The 21,491-nt window shown below is 55.4% G+C and overlaps 4 protein-coding genes across 4 annotated transcripts; 3 read left to right on the top strand and 1 right to left on the bottom strand.

The window, feature by feature from the left end:
* Positions 1 to 2,212: 2,212 nt before the first annotated feature.
* On the bottom strand, positions 2,213 to 3,121 carry BESB_021770 (uncharacterized protein; the record flags this gene model as incomplete). The annotated part of the gene is made up of 1 exon (XM_029360886.1): positions 2,213 to 3,121. One exon carries the CDS (start codon positions 3,119 to 3,121, stop codon positions 2,213 to 2,215), a length of 909 nt encoding a protein of 302 aa, XP_029216245.1.
* Positions 3,122 to 6,226: 3,105 nt separating this feature from the next.
* Positions 6,227 to 8,658, top strand: BESB_021760 (uncharacterized protein; the record flags this gene model as incomplete). Its single annotated transcript, XM_029360885.1, has 2 exons — positions 6,227 to 7,611; positions 8,073 to 8,658. 2 exons carry the CDS (start codon positions 6,227 to 6,229, stop codon positions 8,656 to 8,658), a joined length of 1,971 nt encoding a protein of 656 aa, XP_029216244.1.
* Positions 8,659 to 8,726: 68 nt separating this feature from the next.
* On the top strand, positions 8,727 to 16,642 carry BESB_021750 (uncharacterized protein; the record flags this gene model as incomplete). Its single annotated transcript, XM_029360884.1, has 4 exons — positions 8,727 to 9,154; positions 9,577 to 11,725; positions 12,063 to 15,871; positions 16,123 to 16,642. 4 exons carry the CDS (start codon positions 8,727 to 8,729, stop codon positions 16,640 to 16,642), a joined length of 6,906 nt encoding a protein of 2,301 aa, XP_029216243.1.
* A 3,539-nt stretch (positions 16,643 to 20,181) lies between these two features.
* Positions 20,182 to 21,480, top strand: BESB_021740 (uncharacterized protein; the record flags this gene model as incomplete). The annotated part of the gene is made up of 1 exon (XM_029360883.1): positions 20,182 to 21,480. The coding sequence occupies one exon, from the start codon at positions 20,182 to 20,184 to the stop codon at positions 21,478 to 21,480; it is 1,299 nt and encodes a 432-aa protein (XP_029216242.1).
* Positions 21,481 to 21,491: the final 11 nt, after the last annotated feature.

Here is a 21,491-nt window from a genome sequence, read left to right as displayed (position 1 = left end):
CCCTTTCCCCGAAAGCTGACAAGCAAAGGCCTCGTTGTTCACGCAACTTGGGTCGCTGGGCGGCGTGGGCGCAGGACAAGCATGTCAGCCTCAGAGAGACACCAGCCATAAAAAAAAATCAACTGCAGCCTCCCTCACCTCCTTGCTCAGATATCGTTAACAGGGCAGCACAAGCAGGAAAAGAATGCACTCTCTATTGCTGCTTGACGTCGCGTGACGCGTACCAAGTCTCCGAGACTGCAGACACGTTAGCCACACAAGTGGGGAGCGGCGCTGATCACGTGGTACCGCTCAGCACACACCGCTGTACCTACGCAAGTCCACCGATCCACGTTCTGCAGGTTGAGTGACGTTTCGGCAGCCGCCTGCTACCTCACTCTCTCGGCGAGAATCGAACGTTTCTCCTGAGTACTGTGTATACAACGCCCCTGTTTTTTACGCCACTGTCTGCCAGTCAGCTGCCAGATACACCGCGCATCGTTTCGCACTAGCCCTTCTGGATACTTCTACTCTACCGTAGACTAAAACTGCAATTATCTGGTCATTGAGTCAAGAAGCAGGGATCCCATCCGCTGGCGCCACCCTAGTATTCGGCACGTCCCTCCTTAGCACTTGTGTGTCCTTTCAGCCGTCTCGCTAGCATGCCACCCGAAGCCTCTTCAAGCAGCTTCCTGAGGCTTGGTTTTGAGAGGAAACGCGCCTCAGTGAATCACGCGGATAACTTCGGTCGAGGTGAACTCAACTACGAGCCGGGGGTGGGGGGCGGAACGCAAGGCAGCTTCGCCCATGAAATCACATAGAACATGTCATGCATCTGCTGCACTGCTGGCATGCTCGCCTGTCTCATCTAGAAAGTGGAAGGCTGGGGAACGTACATCTGCGCCACAAATGGCGGTTTCCGAAACGAATTCGTCGACAAGTTTGAGACCCTGCGTTTCTGGGCAGCCAATGCGTATTCTTCGCTTTTCCTTGAGGCTTCCTCTCGCGTTCTGGAGACGCTCGGCTCACTGAGCCTTGCCGACCGGAGCACACCCCACACCTCCTCTGTGCCTGTCCCCCCTACCTGCGCCGGCGGAGTGAAGCGGACAGTATTTTCCACTCGAACCCCGTAAGACCCCTTGCTCTGTATCAACGGAACTTTCACCAGCAACGCGGAGATCGCTCGCACTGTCTAGAGCGCATCGAGTTAGCTTCATAAAACACAGTATCCACAGTAGCTTTCCTACACCATCAACCTGCCTGTTCCCTTAGGTTTCCCGTTGTGCCGCCTTCATGGCTGAGGCAACGCTACCTGTGGTTGTTCCATTGGTTTTTTGAGAGCTGCTTATGTTTACAGAGGCGCAGGGTGCGGCCCTACGTGGTGCCCGAAACGTTCACAGTTGCGCTGGTGGAGCACCTGGTCGCAGGGCTGTCTGAAAAAAGACGGTTTCCAAGGGATGCAGGCCGTGAAAACCAGACAAAGGAAGGCAGTCTCTTTCGGGCAACGTTCTACATCGCGCGTGTATTCGTCTTCGCCGTCGGTGCAGACGCCAGACCGCCACACGTCTGTGAACCAGGCGGGTACCCTCTGTGACCGGCATGCGGTGGTGGGACCCTTCCCCCTGCGCCACTCCTCGCAGGAGTCTGCAGGGCCTGAAGCGCGTATCCCACTTACACGCACGCTGCGGGACTGCGGCCCCACCTCGGAACCTTCGGAGAGCTTCGGCTGGGCCTCAGGCCGGCTGAAGCCAGCGTTCGCTGTGCTGGCCATTCGTCGCCCGAGGGCATCCATCCACGCCGCCACTCAGGGTCTGCCCCCATCTGCATCCCCTCGAATCCGCGCATCGACCTCCCCGGATACACGCCAAGACACGCGCGCGCGCGTCCCTTGCGTGTTTAGGCGCCGTGTGGTTCCGACTTACGGCTTGAACTAAAACGCGTCAGCTGTCACCCCATCAGGCCGCGCCTCGAGCGTAAAAACGTGAGGACGATGTGCTCACGGTGAACTCTCCTCGCCACGAATCCCGGAGTCATCTTGGGCGCCGACTCCAAGGGGCAATGGGATGCGGACGCCGCTCTCCCTACCCCCTCCAGACGAACTTGACGATGCACTCGGACTTTGGTACCCGGCGCGGGAGGATTCCCCGCCGGGTACGAAGGGACCTGTAGCTCCCATGGAGAAGGATTCGGATACCGACGCGACAAGGCCACTCCCCGAGCCTGGGGCCTTCTGCTAGGGCGTGTGATGGCTGCCATCGTTGGAGTCGCCTTCGTCATTTCCGGAGTCACTGGCGCTCGCTGATGAGCGGCTGCTCGTGTCACCCCTAGGTTGGGGGACTTCCTCGCTGGATGCTTCTCTGCGCAGCCCCAAGGGGTAGCCACCGGGGACACTGGGGTGTGGCGGTGTCGGAGGGCCAGGCGACGCACTACGCTCTCCGTCATCTGGGCCACCGGTGTCTGCCGAACCCACGGCGGCTGCCCGTAAGGTGGGGTCTGCGCCGGGCAGAGGCGACGGCCACGCCCCGGGTTGCTCTCCGGGCACTGAAGGGGGCGCGGGGGGCGACGGCGGACTTTCAGGCGCCTCACCCGCTTCTGGGTGGGTTTCGCCAGGCGGCCCCGTGTCACCTCCATCGTCGCTGAACGCCGTGAGTGGCAGTAACCAGTGTTCTGGGCTGCCACCCTGCGAGGAGCCTCTCCCGCTCCGGCCTTCCGTCAATATGCGAATGAGCTGGTCAAAGTCCACGGCCTGCTCCGAAGGGGTAGGGGAATGGGGCGGCGGCGACGCTGGTTCTCTGCTGGGGCCCCGGCGCCGTGCGAAGTAAAAATACCAGCCTGCGGTGAGAACGGTGGCCATGAAAGCCGCTATCCCGAGAGGCACCGCGAACCGCCGAACTCTGTGCTTGAGTTTCTGCCAGAAGGGCGGCCCTGCGAGCGCCTCTTTCTTGGCAGCTGCGACCCTGGAGGGTCCGCGTGCCGGTGCAGCCGTGGCCGCCTCGCGACTCGCCGCCCCCTTGCGTGCCGCAGCGGCTTTGTCGGCGGCCACGAGTCTCGCCTGGAGGCTCTCCGGCGATAGCAAATACATCGAGGACGCCAAGGCCACCACGACCCACACCCAGCGGGTCCAACATCGAGTGGCCCCCATGCTGATGACGCGGCACTCGAGATACAGAAGGACGTGTTGGGAACAAACACGGACAGGCGGAGCCCGACTTGCACAACGCGATGCGTGTGCTGCTACGTTGCAGCAGAACAAGAGACTGGCCACGTAACTGGGAAGCCGCGGACGCACACACGACGGGCGCAGCCCTTTGCGCGTCTGGACTTTCGGACCGTGACACTCGGTGGAAAACGCTCACGGAGCATCGGCGTCGCGTCCAGAAACGGGCGCCCGCGCGCAAAGTAGTGTGAGGAGGGACCGTCTACACAAGAGGATAGAGAAAACGGGACGTAAGGTGAGGTGGAAGTCTCCGTATACATGCGGCAGCCATGCAACAAACTGCAACGGGGGTTCAGAGATTCGCCAACGAAATGACTCGTGACACTCCGCACATTCTCGCAGATTCGATGCCTCGTGGCCACCGGCACATAAGTTTTCTAGAGGGACCAGGTCCGCGACACAGCGAGGTCAGCTCACAAGGGTTTGTGCGACGCTGGGAAGGCGTCGGGAAGCCGCCAGCTAGCGTGCCGGGTGGCGACACTTTGCCCTTCCGTGCCCCGTCCCGCGAGGAGCAAAGGGCCGAACGCATGAGTTGCGTCTTCCACGCGGCCCAGAGACGGTGGCGGCATCGCGGAACTGCCGCGTCACTACTACGGGGGATCACCGTCCATCGAATGGGTCGCGGCGTCGACGTCTGTGAATGCGTTGTGTCTGTGCGGCGTGGCGCTCCAGCTCAAGGTTTCCTCTGCAGTTGTGTGTGCGGAAAAACCGGGATTGCGTGTGTTTCCATGCGTCCGTCGGGTCCTACGGACTCTCGAGGATGGCTGGCTGAGTTCCTTATCGCCCCTCACCGGACCGCGCTGTCTCTGGCAACCCCGCGGTATGGAGAAGCGACGGTCGGGGTCGGCGCGCGGAAGTGGCGCCGCGGACCAGGAGACAAGGAGACAGAGGTCCTCCCGCGGCCTTTTGCTTAAGGCGACGGTGGCTGCTGAAAACATTGCTGTAACCCATGACGCGGACCTGCAGCGCGGGAATTCGACGCTTGGAGACGCAGCTGTGACCGCAAAGGGCAGAAGCTGCTTCGGCCAACCAGGCGACAGCCAGTGAGAAGTCCACACAGCGAGCGCTCGGAGAGTGGCGGTTTCGTTCGTGCGGGCTGGGGAGAGTGCCGACAAAACAACGCTCGCGATGGAATCGCGAGACGCAGGGGATGACTCAGCGTTAATTGATGCTGAAATCGGGCGAGAAGGGAGAATAGCGCGACAGACAGCGAACCAGCTGTAGCCCACACTAACACGAAGCAAGGCGCCTTGCACAAGGACGTTCCGAGAGAGCACAGCCGCGCACCACCAAGCAAGAAAACCCTTGGGATGCTTTCGTCGTGGAAGTGTTCCTTCATGGGACCCAGGCGGAGAAGCAATTCCACGGCAATCATTTTCGAGGTCCGACACCACAGACGTGAGGCATGCTCCCCACGCGAACACCTCTCTCCTAGAAGCAGCAGGTTACCCCCCAGGTACTTTCACAAACGGGGAAGGCAAACGACTGTTTGGCATTGGCGACGCGTCTAGGCTCGCACATAAAGTCCTGAGTGTCAAGTGAACTGTGTGCACGATGTCTGTGAGGTGCCTTCGCAGTCTTCCTCCTTAGGGCGTGTGGAGGGCGCCAACGTAGAGACGTCGCACACCGTCGGCGCCCGTGAAGAGACTTCGGTTTCAAGGGCACCTGGCAGTCGGATGCCGCCAAGAGTAGCCAGGACGCCGCGCGATACGCCTTGGAGTTTCCGCACTCTACAGCATGGAAAACGAAGGACCTGCCCCTTTCTAGATCGTGAGAGCGGAATCTGCGGGGCGGCGGTGCTGTTCAACTGCAGTGAGTGCCAGGGGCGTGAGCAGCGACGATGAGTGCAAGCTGGATGCTCAGGTTTTCTGGTATGTGTAGAAAGAGGCGTCCCGGCGTCTTATCAGGGAATTAGACACCGTTCAATCGAGGTATCTGGCTCAGATGCTCCCGCGAAGACGCGCCGACAGACTCAGTCGCTATTAGAGTTTACCGCCCATTCTAGACCTCACCAACGGCCCATACACGGCTCACCAGGAGGGGTGTGACTATTTGGTGGAGCAATCACCAGCTACTCCTGTTAGTACGCCGTCACGAAGAGAGACGAGTGCCGCTCGTGTTTTCATATTAGAAGCACTGCCTCCGTAGAAAATGTATTAACAAAGTTGTCCATTGGCACACCGCTAACTACAAACGGAGCGTCACCGTCGCCGTGATCGGAGGTGCAGAGGTGTACGAATGTCACTTTCCGACGCCTGCTGCTTCGCGCAGGGGATGGCGCCCTCATCTACTCAGTAAGAAGAACTGGAAATCGATTGTGTCTTTTACTGATAACGACAGAGAAGGTTTTGAAAGCGTAGCGGCGTGTGAGACCCCGTGTACACGCGCGGCGGATGCTGGAGGCGAGAAGCGCTGGGCATAACAAACCAGCCTCGTAGCGTACGGATGCGCAACTATAAAATCAAACGCTGCTACGTCTTTACTGTTCCAGGCAAGCGATTTATTCACCAGTCGGCTCCCTCTGCTCGTGTAATCACGAGAGTTCAAAGTACTGACGGATATGCGCGTCACTGTGGTAGGTCACATGCAGAGGTTTACGTGAGGCCGCCAGTTGTACTCACGTCGCATTAACACGGACAGGTAGCGTATTTCATCAGCTTTTCGTAGTTAGCACTGCATCATCATGGGTCACTCATGGGATGTTACCAAGCAGGAGGAGTTCCACAAACAGCTTATGGAATTTCAGAGACGACATGTTCCGGACGAACGAGACGTGGCGCCAGCACAAAGGGTGATAGCTTGCAGCGCCAGTACTCTTGAGGCACGTTTTTCGAATACTTTTTGTCTGATTCCTGTTAGCATAGCTTACATCAACTGCTGCAAAACGTCAGTTTGCTCCTGGGCAGAAGGAGTCCCTACACGTCCAGGTTTCTTTTCCGACGCCCGCCATGTTTTGCATGATGACGACGGACCGTTAAAATGCCATGCGGAAGGCGAGCGCAATTTCACCACCGCGGCTCTGCTAAACGAATGGGGCCTCAGATTCGTGGTCTTCCAACCGTGGTGGGTGCAGGGGGTCTGCTTTTTTCTGTTTTGTGCTTGTTCTTCGGGCCCCCAGTCGAGGCAGAGGACGTTACACCGGTTCAGCCGGCTTCCGGTCTGCGACACTCGGGAGCGAGTTATGTTAGTCCCGAACCTCCGAAACCCGGTAGCAACCCCAGGGATATTCTTTCCAGTGCTTTGTCAGAATTGGTAATCACTCTCAAAGGATATTCTTCACAGGATCTGCAGGGTCCGCTAAACGGAGTCGGTGCTTCCGAACAGGCTACGTCATTGTTTAACGTAGCTTCGAACAAACTCACCGCCGAGGACAACCGCGCTTCAGAAGACAATGATGCATCTTCGTCAGCAACATCCACTCCGTCACAGAACCGAAGCGCCCACGACGGACTGGATGCCTCGAATCTTCCTTGCTCCTCACCAGCACCAAAGGCGTTGCGCCTTCCGTCGCACGGCGATGTGCCTGTTTTTTCAGTATATAACTGTTCCCTTTTACCGTCTCCTGTTGATGCTGGCCTCCAGGGGTTTGAACCGCATTTTAGACTGCTTTCTCTATATCCGGTTAGCACAAACACGAAGTTTGTTCTGAAGGGGCTGCAGCCTCTTCTAGCGACCTTCTCCATTCCCGTCGTTCCTCTGGGAGGACCTCTCTCGTCTGATAGTGATAAGCCGGAAAAGGCGGCGTTTTCCGTACAGGCTAACAATTCCCTTGGCACTATACCTGGGAGAGGTTACTGGATGACTCCCAAAGTATATCGCTTTCAGCCCTTTAATGCGTGGCCCACAGACCTTGAAGTCGTCGTGAAATTGAACGGCGATCTGAGGTCACTAAGCGGAAAGCTTATTGACAGGGCGGATCCGTACTGGATTCGCAATAATGTGCGCGAATTTAAGACTGCGCGACTCGTCGCTCGTGTTCGTTCCGTGACCTCCAAGCTTGCCTCGGGCTTCACAGATGGGAAATGGTCGGCAACTCTGAGCAATAGTGCCGACCCCTTTTCGAGTCATCTGGAAATTCCCCCAGATGGACAGGTCCTTATCACATTCAATGCACCTGTTGACTTGGCGAACTTGAATGACGAGCGACTTCACCTTCGATTGCTCGCAGTTGCTCATTTCCGCCCCGGCGTGGGCATGCAAGAAGACCAGTACTTTTATGTTGACTACGACGCGAGACAATGCAGTGATGCCGAAATCGATGGCTTGGTGGCGAGAGGAACAGACACCGCTTCGGGCAGCACTGATCAAGGTGGACGTTCTCCTGAAGAAATTGTATGTTGCGCGGTTTTGTTTTTCAGTCGGGAACCCCTACGCACTGGCGAAGAGTACGAGCTACTGATGAGGAAAAGAACCAGGTGAGGCTGCCTCCTTCGAATGGATAGAATGCCTAGGGCCTTCAAAGCCTTATGTGGCGTCTTGAATGTTTCCGACGTGTGCAGACATCACAAGCGTAATCCCACGCGAGTCTATCTGTTTTACCGAAGTATAATAATATATAATACGACTAGTTGTGCGTGGGCACCGGCTGAAGGCCTGTATCGGCCGTGTGCTGGAGTGTCAGGAAATAGTGGGACGCCGCTGTCCTTTTCTGTTGCGCCTCTGCTCATTCCCTCTCAAAATTCCGTGCACGTGGCTAGTATCGCTGTTCGAGATCATACTGCATCCCAGTGGTTACGCGCCATCAAGTTAGTTAGTCCCTTTTCGCCCGTGACGCCATGCCGACTCGATTGTGTTTTCCTTTTTCGGATCTTTTCCTGGTGGCCAGGTTTCTCAAATAGCACTGAGCAGGTGCTCTTTTTCTGTGACACTTGCTCAGGTATAATAAGCTCAGCGGACCCACAGGCCTAAGAAAGAAAGGGGCGGTGGCGCCTCCTGATGCTGCGCCGATCCAGGTTCTCCGTCCTACTACGCTGTCAGCGAGCTCAGCTTCTGTTTTCTCCCGCTTTCTTACATCAATGGGGGAGAACCCATATGAAGAGACTTTAACCTCTCAGGACTCCCAGGAAGATGATATGGATGATGAAGATGAGGACGCTGAAGACGAAGATGCAGGCGAAGACCATGTGGCTGACGAATCTGTAGGCGGAGAGTCGGCTCAGTCACGAGACCAGTCCGGAGGTGACAGCGGGTTGGTGTACACCGAGACGACACTCAACATCCGCCACTTCGACAAGATTGGGGAAGGTTCGTTTGGAATTCAGCTGACCGGCTTGCGCCCATTCAAATTTTTCGGCACTGGAAGTTCGTCCTTCCGCAGTATGCCGACAGTACGATATCGTCGCCTCACCTTTCTGCTCCCTCATAGCCTGAATGGCTACCAACCCAGTCGTCGCTTGTGGGAGAAGACGCGTTCTTTATCATTAGGAAGCTCTGCAGGGCGTGTGGGGGGGGAAAGGCTGTAGAACACCTGGCAAATCAGATTGAAATCAGGGCTGAGGGAACAGACAATCCGGTCAAGTTTTCGCTTCACATGAGAGACAGTATCACCGCTGTCGTTACCACTCACGATCTCCTTCCTGGCGGGAAGTATATTTTGACGGTTCGAGGAAACGTGACAGTTCGGGATAAATTCGACCAGCCGCTTCAAGCTTCCACGCTTGCTTTCCGCATGGACAGGCTCCAGCCTACTGCTCAGTTGGTTCTGCCGAGACAGTCTCGTGTGTGGTTCATCGACGACCCCTATCTACGACGTCAACTTAGAGAGCGAAACGAACTTCAATTGGGCACTGCCGTGCAGTTTGGTGACTACCGACAGCTGGCCGGAACCACATCGTCAACCGAAGACACAGAGACACGACAAGTCATCACTAGTGATTTCGGGGCTTGCCTGTTAAGTAATCCGGAGGCTTGCCTGACTGCTCTTTTCGACGACGTCATAACCGAGCGACAGACGAAAGGGTAAGCAAGGCGTGATTCACGGAAGCCACATGTTTGGGGGCATTTTGTGCGTAGACGTCTGCAGTGTGTGGTGGGCACTAACACGTTGTTGCCGCGATCGCCCGCGGGGGTCTTCTGCGCCCTACACTGCCAAGATCTGGCTTGCTTCAAGTTTATTCGGGATTCCGTAACGAGACTTCCTGCATTGATGGGCTGCCCGTTCTGTCCTGTGCCCACGACGGACTTCCAAACAAAAGTCAGGGGTGAGTCATCAGTATGGGTTGGGCGCGCAACACAGGACACGGATATTACGCGGGCTTCCCCTGACTTCACTTCATATAATTCGGAGTATGTACGCCTGCACCACATTTGCTCAATGGAGCGATCGTTGCGTCAGTTTTTATTTGGCAGGCGATTCTGTATGCGTGTGGTGTGCCTTTCAGCAGCCGCAATGGGGACCAGGTCCCCGCTTCCACGCCGTTTCCAGATCCGCGTCTTGTGTATTCATATGGAGACCAAGATTCACCGGAAACTGCGGGTTTCAGCACCCCCCTTATTCAGCCGCTGCTTTTCCAGAGGTTCACAACTACGTCCCTCTTTTTAGTGACTGTAAAAAGTAAAGAGCCGTTTCAGCCGTACATGTCGACATCACATTTCCTGTGGGGAGTTTCTCGATTTCTAGCTCGGTACACTCCCACAGTAATGCCTGAGGAAGAACAAAATCCAGCGTTACTTGTTCAAGCCCTTGATCTGGAAACGGCCTATCCCTTGAATCGCTCGAAAGTCTACGTCTACGGTAAATCGCGAGGGGCGCCTGTCGTTGCCCTTGGCACAGGCATTACTGATGTGCGGGGATTCGCTCTGGTTCCTGTTTCGAGACCCACAGCGACAATGAGACTGATCTTAGTCGTAGCGCCGGATGGTTATGGTCCGCCCTTCGTGAGCGAGGTGTTTGGAGTACCTGATGTCTGGATCGTGAAAAAAAACACCGAGTCAGTAATCAAACAGGGCAGTTCCCCGCCATACTCGGTACTGCGGCTGCATAATGGGGGTGTTGTCCGGCAAAAAGACCTGTCTTTCGTTTTGCTGAGCGACCGGGGTACCTATCGCCCAGGAGAGTCCATCCAGCTGTACGGGTTCTTGTCTCTTATGCGCGACGTCGGCGGGAGCGGATCAAAGGCGACTACTCTTGTTCATCAAGCATTTGGATTGAAGCCAGCAGATGTGAAAATATGGCTGCAATTGACGTGGCGTACTAAAGAAGGACGAGGCGGTGCCCCGTTCCGTGTGAACCATGGAAAGGCAGGAGATGAGTTGTTTGAAGGGGGCGCTTCTGGGGACAGTGAAACAGAAGAGTCACCAGGAGCGGGTGCCTCAAGAGGCGAAGCTAGCACCGGCGGTATCGCGGTGTGCTCTAACATTGTGACTGGGCTTGACGAATTCGGTAGTTTTGTGGCGGCGGTGGAAGTCCCTACCGATGTCGAGCATAATCAGCCAGCCGTTATTGATGTGGGCGTATTCGAGAGAGGAAGGCTGAAACAGGAAAATGCCATTGTGGACGATGCGTGCATGAAGCGCAGTAAACGCATATTGCGGAAGGAGATTCTGATTGAGCCCACCATCATATCGATGCCAAATATTGTTGTTTCCGCGCCACGGCGTACAAGCGTGTTCCTTACTGATGTTACGGTGCCGCCGTTCGTACGTTGTGATGACCAGCTACTCGTTAAAGGGCTGGTGAAAAACCACGATGGAGTGCAGCTCAACGGCCAGCAGGTGCGGCTCCGTTTCACATTCGAGGTGCCGGCATTTCTACGCATGCGGCTAGGGAGCCGTGCTGGCTGGTGGACTGTCAAGACCGAACAGAAGCACACGTTGATCTCGGTTGTTTCACGCGCGACAGGGCGCGTTCGCATTGAGGCCGCAGCGTGGACTCGATCATCGGGGAGCTTTGCCGTTAGTTTGGACCTTTCTAAACTGCTCTGGGTGGCTGAAAACCGAGCGCCGTGCCCACTTCACCTTGCCCAAGGCACTCCGATCGAGGTGGAGGTCGAGTGCCAGGGGCTTAGGATGGAACTCCGAGCTCCTTTCAAGGAGGTAACCACTGTGGCTAACACACCGCTGAGCATTGGCGCGTTCGAAACCTCCATAACCCCTATTCTTCCAGGTGTGCCGTTTGTGGTGACTACTCGAGTCGTGCCTCGCCCACGCGTGAAGGCAGCGGAGAGCATTCAGCGAAGTGTTGTTTTAGAGGTCTTCCGAATCGATCCCCAGTCGCCACTGCCTGTACCAGAGGGTATGTCGTGGGAAGAGAGAATGATGAACCCCGGGCTGGCAAGCTGTCCAGTCGGATATCTCCCCTTGGCGGCGGATGGAACTGTGGAAGTGAAGGAGCTCGCGAAACAGCCAGCGGCCACGCTCGTGCAACGGTGCGACGGCATGAGGGACTGCTACGTTAAATTGCCAGTTGATGCTGCTCAATACCTTTTCATCGCCACTCTCACGACTGATCAGGCAACCGGCAGGGAGACGCATTGCGAGTTTTTCCAAGCTAATCATCGAACCCTGGCTTCCCAGCATATCACATTGAAGGTAGGTCGCTGCTGCCGTGTCGTAACATAGAAACGCTCGTATGACTGTGACAATAGTTACTTCCGTGTCAGAACACAGGAGAAACCAACGAGGCAGGTGCTGTATCTTCGAGCCACACTAATATGCTTCCACATCCGAATCGATGGTTCTCTGTAGCTTGCAAAGTAGATTTCATAGGGGGAGAAGGGCCGTGAGGAGGTGCACTGATAGGAGTCTTGCTTCAGCTGAAATAAACGGCGTAGAATGGAAGGGGGTGCAACCATGAAGTGTCTGTTGTACAGGACGCAGTTTATCACCACTGAATCACCTGCCATTTTTTGTCCTTGTTCTGTCATAGGTCCGCACTCACAGGGACGCGTACACAATAGGCGACACGGTTCGCCTGCGCTTTTTCAACCCGTTCAACGAGGGATCATCTATTCGACCGACGCGACCTCGGGACGCAGCAGCAGGTTCAGAGGACAACACTGAGTTATCTGAGGACGGAGGTATTGTTGAGGCTAACGTTTCGATCGTATGGAATACCCCATCGCTTCATCGTCATTCCAGAATGGTCCCGTTCCACAGGATGGATGCCGTCGAAATATCGGCAGGGCGCGTTCCCAAGGACTGCCCGGCTTCTTGCAGCTTCATGCTCTTCATCACTATGCCCATGTCTTCACAGCCGCTGCCTCTCATGCAACTCGACCTTAGCGATAACGCCCTTTATCCGAGCAGTATAATTTCACAGAATCCGATTGCTCACAAGCATGGCCCTTTCTACGTGAAGCAAGAGGTCAAAGTGGTAGTAACGCATCCGCTTCGACAACTCCAGATTCCGAAAAACGCCATTACTCTGCGCGTACTTGATTCCCGCGGAGAGCCAGCGAAGACGTTCGACAAGAAAGAACGCGTAACGGTACAGCTACTGGTGCACAAAGGCAGGCTCGCGATCAGTATGCAGGCAAAATCACGCGGGCAAGACCGGGCCAGCAGGTCCAGCAGGCGACAGGGGAGGAGCATCTCAATACGGTCCGTGAGGCGCACGTCGGCGAGTGTTGCCTCGGCGCGAGACTTCGGAATTGATGGTGAGTCCTCGAAACCTCTGATTGACAACGTCGAGGAAGAAGAAGTGATCGATCTCGACGAATGGCCGTTTACATTACAAGGCCATGTTCTTCTAACAGTGGTCGACAAACGCTTCCTAGACATTCGTGCTGTACCCCTTGTTCCACTGGCTGACAAACTACAAAAGGCGGCAGCCGCGGAGCAACAGCGTGGGCCTGGATTTGTCACACGTGTATGGAACTCGTCCCTTGATCGAGCATGCAGCTACGAGGGTTTCCAGTTCATCAATCAGGTTAAAGAACGACGGCGCTCCTCCGACCCGTGGTTCGAGGAGCTGCCATGGCCTATCTCGCCAGAACACTTCTTCAACATGACCTACAGCAAGGAGTATCTAGATGACACCGCGGCTTACGATATGTATGCATGGCCTCTAACAGGAGTGTTTCGCCCAAAGCACGTGTCTGGCTTGAATAAAGTGCGCATAAGTCAAAGAGGCCTGTTTATGGCTGAATGGCAAAAAGCTGTCAAACAACAGGAGTCGGGCCAGGCTGATCCGCAGAATCCGGTATGGGATGTCAGCCCTGACGCAACATTAAAATCAGCAGAGCAAGATGACGAAGAAGTCGCAGATCTGGGGGAAGATGGTATCTCACTTGCGGAAGAAGATCAAGCTGCACCCTATGAGCTCCGATTTCTTCCTCGAGCAGAGCCTGTTATAGGATGGCGCACAGTGGAACTTACGGACGTAGGGGGTGGCCTACTTGAAGGTTCACTCGAGCTGGAACTCCCCAACGAGGCGGCTGCTCACGTCGTGAGAGCCTATAGCACTGTGGTCGCCACCCCTCAACTACCACGTGCCGAGCAGGGTCGCACTGGGGTTGGGCTGTCTGTTAAGGAGGCTGACAGCGCGGCGGCAAACGCTTCTACAGGAACTCAGACAACAGGTGTGACGCTACAAGACGGTCAGGAACGTTCCGACACCGACCCTGCTGCAGAAGGGAGCCATGCAGGGACTACGCTTATGGTGGATTCGCGGGAACAGATAATTCATGTTCGAAAGTCTGTGGCTGTCCATGGTTATGCGCCGCCGTCTATGCGTTTACAGGACGTCGCTATGATTGGCGTCACACTCGATGGTGGCTCCAACATGGTCGGGAAGGAGGTGGTGGTAACACTCGTATCAACTACTCTTTTGACGCCGTTGACGTCGCTGACACCACGAACGCAACGGGTTCGCATCGATGGCCCCACACAAGTGGTGCTTTTTCCTGTTGCTGCGGACCGGCGGCTTGGCACAGCGAAAGCCAGCTTTGCTGTTTCCATCGAGATGGCCAACAATCGCCTAACTCCGCTGAAAGGCTCTTTTTCAGACCTTTTGTCATTGGCATCTGTCTCGTCGTGGGGTGCGTCGTCTGATCGCACCGATACGTCGACCAGCGATAGTCGGACCAATGCCTCATTTCCGGGAAGACGTTTCAAGCAACGGAACACTGTGAAGGTGACGATCGAGGTGCTACCAAATCTGCGCCGTGTAGCGGCGGCGTCGTTACTCCCGGTCCAAGCACTTAATATACCCCTTGATGATCCTCGGGTTGCAGCGCTGGGCAGGAAACCTCAGGGTGGGGTGCCGATACCACGGGAGGTGGTCCCTGGACTGGGAGAATTCCGGGTGTCGGCGGGAACAACGGGCTTGGCAGCAATCCTCTACAAGCTACGCGAAGTTATCCAGACCAAGCTCGTTGTGCACAAGGAAAGCTATGGAATTGACAGGCTTCAGCGACCCTACACTGGAAGTGACCTTTTGATCATCCTCTTCGGTGAAGCACTGATGCGGAAAGCGTATGGGTTTGAGGATCTCGAAGTGAATGGTGCTGCTGACCGTGCTCGGTTGCTTCTCCCTGGTTTCTACCCAGGAAGTAAAACTAACGGGTTCTTGTCGGGCCTTTCGGATTCCCTGAAGGGAGCAAACGCACGCGTCAGCCTGACGTTGACGATGCTGGCTGTGTTCGTGGGGGATTTGGATGTGGCAAAGTCACTCAAATCTCGAAGGAAGAAATTCGTCGCGGCGGTGAACCGATATATCCGGCTTTTGGCGACCAGGTGGAACCAAGAGGGCAAGAAGGAATTAACGCTTTTAGAATACGTTGGCCCGTCTTTGATCGGAACACTTCGTTTCGTCCTGGGGTCTGCTCACAAGTTTGGCCTCGATCCCGAGCACGAGGATGCGCTTTCAATGGATAGCTTACTACCACATGCGGAGACAATGAGAGCCGATGCTTGCAACAAGCTTCCCGCCCGCATTCTCTGGGCACTTGCTATAATGAAGAGAGAAGGTTCAGGAGCGGAGATGCATTCAGTCGCATACAGATGCGTCCGCGCCATGCTTGCTCGCTTTCGGCGGTCGGGGATCAGAGGCTACATCGCACTAGATGTTGGCACCGATGAACCAACAACCAACACAGTGCACAGTCTGATGCTTCTCTTGTTGACATCAAGCCGAGAATGGACGAGGCAGTACTCGGACGAAATTCAACGCTTGATGGTGTATTTATACGGAGGAGGCCGGAAGCCTCCACGAGTTTTTGCTGGGGCAGGCCTGTCTCGATGGTCTCTCGCGCTGCTCTTCATGGCCTTGGAGCAGTGGGACCGGCAGCTGCGGGGTTTGGGAGAGCAGAGCGTGATGATGGAGGTGCAAGCGCGTGAGCCCTCTGAAATCGATGGAGTTCCACTGATAGATGACTCATTTGGCGCCGATCGTAGGGGCCCGACAGAGCGAGTCATTGGTTGGAAAGAGTTAGAGAAGAAGATAGTCGATCGGAGGGCGGATAGGAGCGCAGACAGTGATGTCCTTGCGCGTCCGACTGCGGCCCATGTCGTTGTTTTGGCGATAGGCAGAGGCATGGCTTTCGTCTCGACATTTTCTGACTTCGTGCCTAGCCGGCCTCTCCTATATCCATCCTACGAGGGGTGCCTGGTTCAGAAAAGATACCATTTGTTTGACTCCCACCAAGGATATTGCAAAGATCAACCCACTCTAGTGGTGAGGTCGGGAGATCGGGTCTGCGTGTCTATAACTGTGACTTTCAAGAGTCCGGCCAAGTAAGTTGTGGAAACACACACAGGCTTGCGCAGAAGTCTTCCACACGTTGTGTTGAGGGGAGCGTCACTGCGAGTTAGTGGCTGCTTCCGTTTCTAAGCGGCAGAGTATCATCCGCTCGAACCATCAAAATAGGTATCGCAGCTTATCGGTCTGGTGGTTGATTCTCACACGTTCGGTTGTTGCTCTCACTAGAGAGACCGCTTTTGTTGACGTCTGATCTGTTTGACTTTGCGTCTCTTGTTGTTTTCAGACTATTGACTGTTCGCGATCTGCTACCAGCAGGCTTGGAACCGCTAGACGACGCTGCAGAGGGATTTTTCTCCCAAAGTCTTAGTCTGATGGAGCATGATCAGTCAAGCCATAGTGATGTGTCCACAACCTTTTTAGAAGGCCAGTGCAGGAAACGCATTAGTGGCCAGTCGCTTGAGTGGGTTTGCCAGTCGCTGTGTCCTGGAACTCACAATTTCGCAGTACTGGCGCTGGCAAATATCCCGGGTTTTTATGCCGTTTCACTGGCAAATGCAGTAGTTCATGTAGCTTCCCGTCATTCTCTCGCAGCTGGCCAGGCTGAACATATGAATATCCCACGTACTTTGCTGGGGACAAGCGGTGCCGCTGAGAAGGCGTTTGCGGTGCTCCCGTTGAACTACAGATCAGAAGATGAATTTGGCAACAAAGGCGAAGAAAACCCTTTTACAGCGGCGGGATTACCCACGGTACGTGTGTGTCTATCAGCGCCTGCGCTAATTGCTTCTTCTGGCATTGGATGATTCTAGCAGTCGACAACACTTGCGGTTCGTGTTGATACATACCCTTGAGATCTGCTATAGCCTCAAGATGGGGCGAGCGCAGTGGATGCTTGTAGGCCTGTGCCATTAATACACGGACATATCATTCTCTATGTGACTCTGTCTCGGAAGGCACGTGGTTACGACGAAGCTGTTGGTTGTGGTGTGCAACGTTTTTTGTTCGTAGCCGCCGACTTGGCTTCTTGAAGGCCGCGTAACAGGATGCCCGCCATGCGCTCTAGGAACCGTCTGCTCTCCATCGCATGGTGTTTGCGTGTCCGATGAGCTCTGAAAAAGACAGGAAACCAACATCCGTGTGGCGATGCAGCTACCACTTGTTTCAGCACACCGCGCGGTGCCTACGATGCATATCACTGCGTTTTTTACCCATCCCGTTTCTCTTGCCTCTCAGTTCTGTTCCCCGAATCAAATTGGTATCTGCTTGCACCCGCAGGGTCGTTTGAAGAATTATCCCCCTCGCGCCGAGTGCACAGCTTTTCATACACGTGATTGGGCGTACGGCGCGGGTGGCAGGCGATACTGAGATGCACAGAGGTGTAGCGTGCGCAGGCGTTCACATTTCGTTGAGACCAGGCCTACAGGCACCCTGCATATGTATTAACGTAGTTTTATCTGCTGCGTCACCTGCCTTATGGTTTGCTGCTGTCGTGAAGAACTCGACTGGTAGCTGTTATATTTCAGTGGTGTGGCTTTTCTCACTTATTTTTGTTAAGGCCTGCCCAGGGGACAAGTCGCGAAGTTGCATCGTGCGGAGGGCGGTGGTGCGGTAGGACTAGCTCTTCTCACATGCGCGGAAGACGTGCGTGTGACTTCATTTCAGGCAGCCGTCAGCAGATGCGGCACGCGTGCCCACGATCTGCTCCCTGTCAGGTGCAGTTTTCTTGGCTGGGCACGGGGGGAAAAACGCGAACACTGCGAGGGAGGGGGGGGGGTGGGGGACCATGCTCGAGGTTGTGGAGAAGCGAAGAACCACGAATACATCGATAAGATGCAGGTGCCTAGCCGAGGCATCGCCGCTGGAGCAGTTTAGTGTTCCCCCCGGCCAGGCTTCCGATCCATGTTCAGTGTCAGCAATATCGGCAGTGTGGCCGTTTGTCACTTGCGTGAACGATGCCACGGGGATTGCGTAGAGGTACTCGGTGAAAGAATGACTGTTTTATGTTCAGTTAGAGGGGTAAAAAACGTGCTATTTTTAGCAGTATGGTCTTGCATGGCCCATTCCGCTTTGATATATGTAAACGATATGCAGTTAGACGATCTAAAGGACGACTGGTACTATAGTACATGACATAACTGGGCAGGTCCTGTCAATTGCTGTGGCACTAGGAAAATTGAGTGCTGTAGATTGATTGGCGTCGTTGGGCGAAGCTCACAAGGCTAAAGCAGTGGCGGTGGGGATAGGGGGAATTGGACAAAAACGGGCTCAATGAGACACGCACACGAGTTGCAAAATTACGGCCAGTACAAGCTCATTATTTCGTCCTCCCACGCCTTGTAGGTGACCATGTGGCCGTGTTACCAACTAGTTCTTCGTTGTTTGCCAACAGCTTGTTTTTCGGCTGGGCCATGGGATATCGCACTTGATCTCCAAATTGAGGAGTGTGAAGCCCTCTATGCGGGTCTCCGCACCACGGCTCATGCAATACAGCTCTTTTTGAGGCACCATACTGGGGCTCGCCACGTGACGTTAGTAGTAGTAGTAGAGCCCGCAGTTATGCATTTCATAGAAAGGATAGGGCGGTAAAGTCCCTCAGATGATCGATTCTAGCGGCTCGCACGCTGCGCTGCGCGCGCTTGCCGTTGCGGAATTGCTCAGGCTACCCCGTTGCAACGTTGCAGATAGCACTGGCTCACGAGGTTGCTTCGTGGCCGTCAGCCCCCAAGTCGGGTCCGTAGCCATGATTTCATAGATGGCCTTCTGTGGGACTGATGTACACCGAAACAGGTGAAAATACGTTTTATGCCGCACATCATACAAACGTGACTCGCTCTCTTCTCGCTGGAAAACATGATGCGGAGCCACGCATGACCTGACACCACCGAAGATGCACTCTGCATATGCCGTTGACTTCGTCAACAGAAAGATGCTAAAGGCTGGACACTGACGCCTTCTCTCACCCACCACATTCGACTCAAAACTATTCAGAGAACCACGCCTGTTCGACAACCGCCACAGGAATCCAGCAGATGCACTGCAGAAGGAAGGCGTCGCGGGTGCTGGCATCCAATGCAGAACCAACAATCCAACCTCAGGTAGGTCTCAGAGAGCGTGCCTCACTAACTAGCAGACGTCGCGGTCTTTCGTACTTGACTCTAATGAGCCGCTGCCTTAGAGTGGATCCGTCGTCCGCCTTCACAAGTGCCGGAGTTCGCGTCTACCAACCTCCGAGGCCGGCACTTTCTGCTTCAAATAAAGACTAAGATCCAAACCAGTAGTCCAACTCGTAAGATATACTCCCCAGAAAATGCTGATAAATAATCCTGTCTAAGAGAGAATCACTTGAAGTACGATGGTGACCATCTGGGTAGTCGTACGATAACAAGGCCGCACGGTACCCGTTTTGCGGGCCGTGCTCCTTTAGCGCTCATTTTTAAAGACAGCCGAGCGTTCACAATCTTTTCGGCGAGTGCAAAGACGCGCTGGAAAATCTACATTCCCGCGCTGGCGGCATCTACTGTCTGCGATCATGCCGGAAGCCATTCGTCTGCATAAACCGCGTGTTGCTGCTGTACCCTGGAAGCCTGGTCCGAGCACTTCTTTGCACCGCGCCTGCCCCGTCAGCAAACAGACAAACTGGGCGCCGCTGCAATCTTTCTGATAGAAAAAAGAATAGTCAGCTTCGACCTCCCGTTGCTTTCCTCTTCGCCTAACACAGATGACGCACCGGCTGCATCGTTGCTGTCGCACCGTGACTACGCGTGGCTGGGCACCCCTGAGTCCCCCTGGTGCGCAGACAACCGCGGAAAAAGAGTGTGGATGAGTTAAGGGGTTCGACATACCGAAGTGATTTGCTGGGAATAGCTACGCTTCAGTGATCTAGCGGAAAAACTGAAGTGTAGGCAGAGATAGGACCCTTCGTGCTGCCTCTGGAACAGAATGCGACGGGCATGCATACTCTCAGTTTGCTACCCTCCTGCAGCTAGCCAACTGCAACTCGAGTAGAGCACGAGAGACGCATGCACATTCACTTGACGCACAGTTCCTTTCACTGCGCCGTGAAAACATGTGTCTTCCTCTCTTGGCGTCTTGTTTTGTGCTCTCGGTAGTGGACGGCGCCAAACGAGTCTAATGACGTCTTGGGGGTCATGAGAGGCGGCGCCCTGAAGCCGCAGTCTTGTTTTTGCGGGTACCGAGCCATTCAGCCAGCTGCGCGGCTGCCGGTTCTTTGCGCGTGTCAGCTTGGTAGATTCAAGCCCTTTCGTCCCGAATTCCGGTTCCGGCCTCGTTTTAGACCGATTTCGCGTGTTCGGCACTTGTCTTTTTGGTGAACAGCGTTTTGATGCGACGGGCGTTGGCGTCTTGCGTGGTCATGGCTGGCAACAGTCGTCCTGCGGTCCGTTCGGACCTGCAGGAAGTTGCAGGCACGGTGGAGTCTTCGCACCCCCAGGCTCCCACATCGTTTTTCAGTGCAGCTTACTCACGGGTCTTTGGACGCCTTGCGCCACTGCGCTCGGAGGCAGCTGATGCTGGCGAATTGTCGCCTGCTCGGGGTGCTGTGTGCGACTGCCCTAAGATGGAGGCCGGCGCAGCTCCTTCTCTGCCTCATTCGTCGACCTCCTGGAGGAATGTCAAAGTGGTGTGCGGCTTCTTGGCTCTTCTGGGGGCGACTGCCTTACTGGGTATCGCCGCCGCAGCTATGCATAGTGTCATGGGCGACTACTACTTTACTCAAGGCACCGTCGGCGGGCTCATGCACCACAAGCTCACACCCGTCGTCCTCGCTCTCCGAGCCTCACTCCTTGTCCGTTTCTTATCAACTCTCTTTTTTGTCTTTGTCGTTGCAGCTACAGTCCTGACTGCATTATCCGAGTTAGCGGCCCTGGGGTTGTTCCCTGGGAGCCCTGCGATCGATTACCTCAGACGGCATTTTGCTGGTTCTGCGCTTGAGCCCATGTCCTCTTATTCGCTGATCGATGCGCCACAGCCTGCAGACCTCGGCATTCGCTCGACATCCGGCCAAACGCCTGGCGGCGCCTCCAGTGAGGACGACGATAGTAACAGAGCTGTCTTGACAGCCACTCGCCGTGAACGGAGGGCCGCGGCTCAAGGACCTTTACGCTCAGCCTCACCACCTGAGTCTTTCCAGGAGCAAACCGGGCTTCAAGAAGAGAGTGCCGTTTCGACTTCGGTGTGGTGGAAACCTCTTCATCAGAGTCTGAAAAGGTTGCTTTCGAGCTTGCTTTTCTTGCTGGGCTACAGAGTTCAGAGATGCTGCCCCGCGGACGCCGCTGCCAGTCGCCGTTCGCAGAGCGGCGATCGCCGTCAGAGGTATGGGGGTGCGACCTCTTCTGGTTGCGCGGCTGCGGCCGGGGAGCTGACTGAGGAGGAAGCGGGCTCTGCGGTCGAGGCTGACGCTGTCTCGACAACCTGTAACGATGACTCGAAGCAGGCGAGGCGGACTCTCAAAGCGGAGCGGTCAAGAGCCGGAGTCAGACGGCGTGTAGGCAAGAAGTCAGACATCGAGAAAGATTCACTCGATTCGGCGCGACTAACGAACGCGGGGAGACAGAAGAAACCCGCGTTTGACGGCGACTGGCTTGTGGTGGATAGAGACGACCGCGGCACGATGCAGGCTTGAGCAGACGCCAG

The sequence above is a fragment of the Besnoitia besnoiti genome, chromosome XI (genome assembly GCF_002563875.1).
Source record: "Besnoitia besnoiti strain Bb-Ger1 chromosome XI, whole genome shotgun sequence".
Lineage (NCBI taxonomy): Eukaryota > Apicomplexa > Conoidasida > Eucoccidiorida > Sarcocystidae > Besnoitia > Besnoitia besnoiti.
This window is presented reverse-complemented; position numbering and strand designations above follow the sequence as displayed.